At 39.4% G+C, this 8,586-nt stretch overlaps 1 protein-coding gene across 1 annotated transcript; it reads left to right on the top strand.

Moving 5' to 3' along the window:
• Positions 1-286: 286 nt before the first annotated feature.
• dlx6a (distal-less homeobox 6a) lies at positions 287-5,561 on the top strand. The gene is made up of 3 exons (XM_060825451.1): positions 287-807; positions 1,773-1,966; positions 4,903-5,561. The coding sequence occupies exons 1-3, from the start codon at positions 516-518 to the stop codon at positions 5,149-5,151; spliced, it is 735 nt and encodes a 244-aa protein (XP_060681434.1). The 5' UTR covers positions 287-515; the 3' UTR covers positions 5,152-5,561.
• The last annotated feature ends 3,025 nt before the right edge of the window (positions 5,562-8,586 follow it).

The raw sequence follows: 8,586 nt of genomic DNA on the forward strand, positions 1-8,586 counted from the left end.
AGTCTTAAGGCACCAGGTTTTCAACCCACTCTACAGCCCTGTACTATCGAAATAACAGTGCCTTTTGAGGATTATCATTCCTTTGCATCTTTGTAAAGAGAAAGGAGAGCAATTATGAGCGTTGTTGCAAAGGGCTGTTTGGCCTGGTTTGAAGTGAGCCGGGTTAACCCACTGCTCACTGGATCCACTCAATCCAGTCCAAGTAGCAGAAGGATGACGAAGCAAAGAGATGACCAATCAGGAGCTGCTGCCCTTTGGAGACAAACCATTCGACTTGTAGCACACTACAGCATCTGCATCAAGTCTGAAAGCAGAGCCTTAACTTTAGCAGAATCCACTAAAAGACTGCTTCAACTCCATCCTTGCTCCATTCAACTTGGACGCACAAAATAACCTTTTACTGACAAAAAGGAGTTAACACGCCCGCGCTTTCTGCTCGGAAGATTTACCCTCTTCATGAAAAAGACAAGTATTTCGCCTTTAAGAGTTTTGCTCCCCCCAGTTGAAGTTTTATAATGACCATGACTACGATAGCTGACGGTTTGGAAGCCCCGGACTCTAAATCTGCTTTCATGGAGTTTGGCCAGCAATCCCAGCAGAGCTCTCCGGTCATGTCTCACGGTCACTACCCGGTGCATTGCCTGCACTCAGGAGGACACTCACACCAGCACGACAGCTCGTATCCGGCCGCCAACACTTACAACAGGTCTTTACCTTATCCCTACATGAGTCACTCTCATCATAGTCCCTACCTGCCGTCCTACCACAGCAACACCACTGGCAGCCAGACACGTTTAGACGAGACAGGTGAGTCTTCCTTCGGTCAGACCCAGAGTCATTCACAATCGGCCTTTCCATTTGCCTTCCTGATGCAACCAACAGCGATATTCTGAACAGTTCACACGGCAGATTACTTAAGCCGTGTAAGGAATATACTTCAAATGTTTTATGTCATACTTTCTCTTTCTTTCCCCTGTTCTTTTCTGTTCGGTAACCGATTTCTGTTTTGCTTCTGAATTTAACTCTATGGAAAGTGCTGATTAATAATGTAAACTCGCCGAGTCTGCTGTCTCTTTGATCCTTTTGTCTGGGATATTTCAGTAAGGATGTCTGTCAGCACAGATATCTGTCTAGAATATATTTGGTAACTATTTTGACAAAGAGGTAGAAGTGATCAGCGAGATAATGAGCGCAGACATTATGTCAATAAGTAATCGGAACTTCGATTCCTGACTGTTCGTTTGATGCAACATAACTTCTTGTCCCCACAACAGTGTACCCCTGTTGACTCTGGCAATTACGTGGTGCCATGTACAGGCATTTGCAAGCAACTGACGTTTCATTAACTAATACATTTTACTATTAAAATGCTTATTTCAGGGTCACCAGTTGTGCTCAGCATGTTTCTCATTGTAACTAGCCAAGGGCGAGAGATAATAGAACGCTGTTGATTATTTTCACCAGGTCAGATTATTTAGGAGTTTGTAATACTAAGGAACATATCTCTTTAATATCTCCGAGACAGATAAAAAAATACTTCCAGGGGAATGAGCATTTGAATAGCTTTAGAACAGTTTCTGGATTAGTGGTGCTGGAAGAGCACAGCAGTTCAGGCAGCATCCAGGGAGCTGAACTGCTGTGCTCTTCCAGCACCACTAATCCAGAATCTGGTTTCCAGCGTCTGCAGTCATTGTTTTGACCAGGTTTAGAACAGTGCTGGGAAATGGGCCGCAGTAAATGTCGACATGGTGTACCATATGTTTGTTTTCCAGAACAACAAAAGACAACAGTGATTGAAAATGGGGAGATCCGCTTTAATGGGAAAGGGAAAAAGATCCGCAAACCTCGCACTATTTATTCCAGTCTGCAGCTGCAAGCGTTAAATCATCGTTTCCAGCAGACTCAATACCTGGCTTTACCAGAGAGAGCTGAGCTGGCCGCGTCGCTGGGGCTCACACAGACACAGGTACTGTGCCCAGGAAAGGGTGATTTACCAGGTAGCTGGAAGAACATCAGCTTTTGGCGTTCGCTCTTCTTTGTGACCTGCTCGCTTTTCAAGTTTATATTTAGTGACTGTTTAAGTCAAATTGCGCGTAACGACGACTTTGAAATTCTCGAGGGTCTACATATATTACGTTACGTGGTTTGTAAAGGCTGGGTAAACATGGTTCAGAAATATAAAATGCTCAGTCTGATCTCATTCTTCAACTTGCAATCAATTTCTTCCTTTCAATTTGAGACTTTTTTTTTCATTTGGCGCTGCAGTTTATACCAAAACCGAGGCTCTCAAGAATGCAATTGAGTCCCGCTTGACCTTAATTCTGTGATGAACATGACCATTTTATTTTGTTTTTCTTTAGCATGGTACTTTTTTTGTGAGAGAATAATTAGACATAACATAGTTTCAAACCTAATCCTTGTGGATGACTGACATTTGGAGTACAATTGTCGGACTAATAGATGTTTGTTTCAGGACAATTTTAACCCTATATTTAAAACGGAGAACTGCAAGAAAATTGGATCTTTTGGGGGTAACCTCAGCGAAACCACAATAAAATAAATCTGTTCAGCAGAAGTTGGCCACATGTACAATCTGTTTGCAATTGAGTAGCAGCTTACAGCACGTTAAAGTATTTATTTTCTTAAGGTTAAAAATCTCAAGTTATCCAGAATCTGTTTGGGCATGCTAACGATAATCTTGTTATGAAGTTCGATGATTCTCCTAATTTGGGCTGTTAACAATAGACGCATGCTTCTTTTTAACAAAAGCACCATACGTTTTGGTCCAGATCTATTGTATCCCACTCCGGAACTTAGTTCAGAGCTATTCACTTTGAAATACGAGTGTAGTTTAAAAAAAAGTCCCACACATGTAAAAGCTTCAAGCACACTCATTGAACACTTTGGGATCATGCGGTTTGATGCGCAATTTTCAATTTGCCTGGTAGTGGTCGGAAGACATGAACGTAGCAAGGCTTGGCGGTTAAATATGTAAAATGTGTTTAAAATTTGGATAAACAGCTTTGGATAAACCTGCTGCAAATAAATAATTACGTCAATATTTGCTGGCTATCAAGGCTTCCTTGATTCATTTTCGGCCCAAATCCCAGCACGGATGTGATACAGAACAATGGGAGGTCTGAAACTGAATAGAGCTGTCCGTTTGTTAAGGACTTAACTGACTCTGGGCCAGTCTTTCGTCCTCTCTATAACAGCTTTAAGCAATGCTTCACCCATATCAGTTACAAGATTACTTTTCGATGGGAGCCAATTAAAATATTCTTGTTCCAAATAATTCATGGTCGCTTCAAAAGCAGTCCTCACCTAAAAGTGTCTGTGACGATAGATTGACGAATGCTTTCAAAATCAAGACAAAGTAACACATAAGGATTATCTATTGAGAGCCAAGAACACAAACGTATTGTCATAAAACGAGTTGACCGATTTAATTTCCAAATTGCAAAAAAAGTCTAAGATTTTTGTTTAAGGATGTCGGTCTTTCTGAGATATTTTCAGGTATTATTGTACAAAACGGTATGAAAATTCAACAATAGCTATTCTACCCCGCGTCTGGTTTATTGTCGTTTATTGTGACTGTCCTTTCCTTCAATATTTTTACCTTGGTTTTCTTTTACCTTGCCAAGAGCACATAAGAAAACAATGTCGTTATATCGGTTTGGTTTAATAAATGATTCGAGGCATTCTATATTTGTGCATAGAGTTTATAATCCAAGTTCATACAACACCTTTGATTACCCGTGTCTGTTTTGAACGACTTGTCAAACCCTGTTTTACCTCACCACCAGCAATCTTCGCCTTTTTTGGGCGTGGGTGGCGGTGTGGGGGTTGGAATGGCGTGGGAAGAGATGAGACAAGAAAATAATTTATGATGTGTTGCTTAACTTTGGATTGTAAATGAGGGAAATGAAGAACTCCATGCGATCAATAAAATGATCAAGGCATATTTCTATAAAGCGATCATATTTATAAAATAGGAAACGTATAAACACGATTGAGAAGCAGTATCTATATAATCATTTTTAAAACCATCGCAATGTTGAAAATATTATTTAAGTATACCATTGTTGACTGTTGTCTCGAATTATCAGGATAATTAACACGTTTGGAAGTTAAATCTACAGTAAAATTCTACGATACAATATCATATTATATGCGTTCATTATTGTTTTGCTGAGTTTTTCATATCCAATTCAGGAGATTTTCAATTTTGAAGTTCAGAAACTGAGCCTTTCCAATCCTTTATTCTGAACGTTAATTAAATTTCAGGGGGTTTGAATATTCTCGTTTTCCTAATCAGTCCGAAAGCGTACACACCAAAAAAAACTCAGTTTATTTACTCTAACATATTCAAGCAAGTGAATATTTTGAAACTTGTATGACACGTAATATCTGAGTATCAGAATATTCTCTTCCTAATTATAACGGAAACTGGGGGGAAAGTATGTCTCCACGCATTGTGGAAACTTCAAATGTCAATGATTGGGTTATTTTCGTGTATTTTTATGCACTTATCAGTCTGTGGGGAAAACAAGCGCAATGTTAAAAATCTTTATTGCTACATCATGACTTGGCAGACCAGGATAGAATTTCCTCATCAGTGAGAAGTAGTAAAGACGTTTTAGCCCATGGAAGTGGGTTTAATATGCCTCGGCCACATTGAAATGAAAACAACTAAAGAGTGCATGCAAATTTCTTTTCTAGAATACTACTTCCACGCTTTTACAGATTTCCTAAAAATAACGTTTCTGATTACCATCCACCACCACTATTGCAATATTTTCAATGTCAGCTATGCCGACTGTGTTAGTGACCTCAAGTCAAAGAAATTGACCATCGTTTAAAGTCCATAAATTTCTTTTTTTTAAAAAATTGTTATTGTAGGTGAAGATCTGGTTCCAGAACAAACGCTCAAAGTTCAAGAAATTGATGAAACAGGGCGGGAATCCACTCGAGAATGATTCTGTGCCAGGATCGGCTGCTCTCTCCCCTCGTTCTCCGGCTATGCCACCAGTGTGGGACATCTCAGCTTCGGCCAAAGGTGTAAACATGGCTCCGAGCAATTATATGGCTGGTTATTCCCCCTGGTACTCCACGACCCACCAGGAGACAGTGCAAAGGCAAATGATGTGACAGTCCAAGGCCATTAACTCACAATGGACAGAACACAATGGGGTAAGAGGGAGCCCATGGTTTGGCAATGCCCAGGTGCCCCGCGACCATTTCGGATGGGAGATCTAGCAACGATTTTCAGTTGCTAAGTGCTGTGTTAAAACAAACTGGTAGTAGGCGGAAAAGGAGAACTGGTCAGTGACTGTAGACATTACAAAAGAGTCGCCACTGCATATCCAACGACCACAAATACGAATGCAAAATGGGAGATTTGATGCTGATTTTAAAGCAGCATGGTTTGGTGATGCTGAGACGCACTGGAAGCTTATAAAATTACAACTTGTATGTATATATTGTTTAATTTTCAGTTGTACATAGTTTATATGTTTTAAGTCTCTTTCATACTGAGTAATAAATCATAAAACCACAAACGTACGTGTCTTGTAGTTACACTTGTTTCAAAGAATTTCGTTTCAGTGATACACTAGTTGCTAACTATCGCTCTCGCTCCGTAAAGCTAGCACTTTTCTTTCGAATGGGTGTGTGTGAGAGTGGTGGGAATGTCAGATTCCGTCTCTCAAGTGCTAAGCTAATATCGAAAGTGTTCCTATGCTAATTTTTCCAAAATCCAGAGAAATGATTTCAAAGGTATGTTTGGCATTTTCTTGCCATGGTTTTATATGCAAATAATCTAGTATAAAATAAGACCACTGGAACAATCGTAAAATCTTTTACAACAGAAGCAGCAATGAGTAAATACAAGCCTCGAGATAACGTTATGAATTCACGCAATCAAATCTGCAGATTTTCTTTGTTTCAAAACATAAAATGCAAATTGATGATATCGAATAAGCTAGGAACAAGTTAGCATTAAAAATTGCGACATGTAATGAAAAGTTATTACCATGAATCAGTACACATCTAACTGAGAGCTACTAACGTTAATCCACTGATCACAAATGACCGAAAAAAAAGGTTATGCACACCATTTCAAAATGACAATAAATAACAGTACGTACAAAAACCATCATTACTTACCAACATTCTTTGGTTCTAGTGAACAACCAAGGAAGTAAATTACAGAGCTCTATTATCAGCCATAGTTCTGATCTCATTTAATAGACTCGCCACTCCACTGGCAATATTGACTGCTTTTCTCGAGCTGTGAAAATCTAATGTAAAATCCAACACGATCAATACTAAACAAAACCCTCCAGCTGCAGTCCCTTCCAATTTAAAGCTGATATTTGGTACAATTTACGGTATTATTCACGAAAAAGGCTTAGACCATCATAAAAGCGACTATAATTAGGGTAATTTTTATTGTAGCCCGCTGATTACAGCGTTTTTACAGTCAAAGGTAATTACATGTAATTTTCTTCCACTTTTAATACTAAACAGCTATCTTTATTTAAATTCAGGAAGAAGAGTAAAACAAAAGAGAAAGAATAGGACTTTGAGTTATTCATAAACTAATTAAAGGAGTTTCTTAAATCCCATCCAATAAAAGTGCCAAGCTTAGCAAAACGAAGTCCGCAACTGCAAAGAAAAAAAATTAAACTTCAAACAGTGATTTCCACACAGCAGTTTGCCTATACTTCTTAGGAAAAATTGCAAAATGTACAGCCCCTGTATAATTTAATCTAGTGCCACATCACTGGTGTTTAGAATGACTTTAATGCATGTCGAATTGCTGAAAGACAACTTGAAATGTGTGGAATACGTCAAACAGAAGTAGATTATCAATTTGATTAAGAATTTACAGAGTTAACCACGATGAATCCAGAGTTCTGATGGAACAAATTAACTGTCGAACCGATATTAGTACATTTTGTACCAAAACAATTTAAAACCTCAACCTTGTTCTGCTAATAATACACCCAAATACGAGTATTTATCACATTGCGTCTAATTAGGAATTCTTGTAATTATCAAACACGGCAATTTTGCATTTTCGGAAAAAAGTGAGGACAGCAGATGCTGGAGATCAGAGTCGAGAGTGTAGTGCTGGAAAAGCACAGCAGGTCAGACAGCATCCGAGGAGCAAGAGAGTTTCGGGCATATGCTGCCTGACCGACTGTGCTTTTCCAGCACCACACTCTCGACTATTTTGCATTTTAACACATTTGAGGAAAATATTTCCACCTGCGTGTTAAATCATTCAACATTACATTAAAGACGTAGAGCGGAGATTAATGCTCACTCCCGTACCTTTTGGAAGACTATTTGTTATTGTGCTGAATAACAAGTCCAGCTATTTTCTTACTAATAATCTGTCATTGCAAGTTTTTTTTTGCCACGAGATAGAATGCCTCTTATCTATGGAGAAAGTGAGGACTGCAAATGCTGGAGATCAGAGCGGAAACATGTGTTGCTGGAAAAGCGCAGCAAGTCAGGCAGCATCCAAGGAGCAGGAGAATCGACGTTTCGGGCATAAACCTGAAGAAGGGCTTATGCCCGAAACGTCGATTCGCCTGCTCCTTGGATGCTGCCTGACCTGCTTCGCTCTTCCAGCAGCACATTTTTCAGCTGCCTCTTATCTATGTCAGTAACTCATTAACTATTTCCATTTGAGGTACAATTTAAGCAATATATTTAACAATTTGCCTTTTTAGGTGATGTGAGCACTCTAGCGATTCTCATAAAGTGATAGGTGGTCTTTACTCCCTTTTAATCTACGAGGGTATGAGGACATTGGCACTTGGTAATGCTGCTTTCGTGAAGAACTAATGCAGGCAAGATAGGTTGAATGGCCTCCCTCTGCGCCGTAACATCCATGTGATTCTGTGAGGCAACAGTAAGTGGAAACAAAGAGGGTGCTGCGTGTATGGAACGAGCTGCCAGAGGAAATGGTTGGGGCTGGTGCAATTACAACATTTAAAAGGCACGCGAAGGGTGTGTGAATAGGAAGGGTTTGGAGGGATGTGGGCCAAATACTGGCAATTGGGCCTAGGTCAGATTGGGACGTCTGGTCAGCGTGGTGAGTTGGACCAAAAGGTTTATTTCCGTGCTGTATGACTCCATGACTATGTATCAATCAACGTTATGAGCAGAAATACAAAGTAGATTATAATTTATTCTAAATTTCCTTGGTGTACTTGGAGACCTTATAATGTTAATATAGAAGCTGTTGTCACAAAATAAGACGGTAAGCATATCGAGCTGGTGGTAAACAAATGCACACAGTGAAAACGGAAAAGTCCTGTTTACAGGGTTCTCCACTATAATCGATAAAATTCATTATTCGTGAATAAAATAGTAGATGACAATTTGTCTTCTCCCTTGTGAAATCACAGCAGCTTTCATGTGGTTGGTAAGATACAATCCATGCAATAACGTTTAAGTAAAGTAAACTTGGTTTTGTATTGAGAAGTGGAATTTCAAATGACGTATTTTAAGCACAGCTTGAATTTGTATGCTAACATAACATGTTGCACGATCATGCCCCTGCCTTTC

The sequence above is a fragment of the Hemiscyllium ocellatum genome, chromosome 5, assembly GCF_020745735.1.
Source record: "Hemiscyllium ocellatum isolate sHemOce1 chromosome 5, sHemOce1.pat.X.cur, whole genome shotgun sequence".
In the NCBI taxonomy this organism is placed as follows: Eukaryota; Metazoa; Chordata; class Chondrichthyes; order Orectolobiformes; family Hemiscylliidae; genus Hemiscyllium; species Hemiscyllium ocellatum.

What these genes read in the sequence shown, in the direction of transcription:
- dlx6a (XM_060825451.1), top strand. Translation starts at nt 516, where the DNA reads ATGACCATGACTACGATAGCTGACGGTTTGGAAGCCCCGGACTCTAAA. An exon ending in GACACGTTTAGACGAGACAG is followed by an intron (nt 808 to 1,772) that starts GTGAGTCTTCCT and finishes TTTGTTTTCCAG; the next exon opens with AACAACAAAAGACAACAGTG. An exon ending in TGGGGCTCACACAGACACAG is followed by an intron (nt 1,967 to 4,902) that starts GTACTGTGCCCA and finishes TTGTTATTGTAG; the next exon opens with GTGAAGATCTGGTTCCAGAA.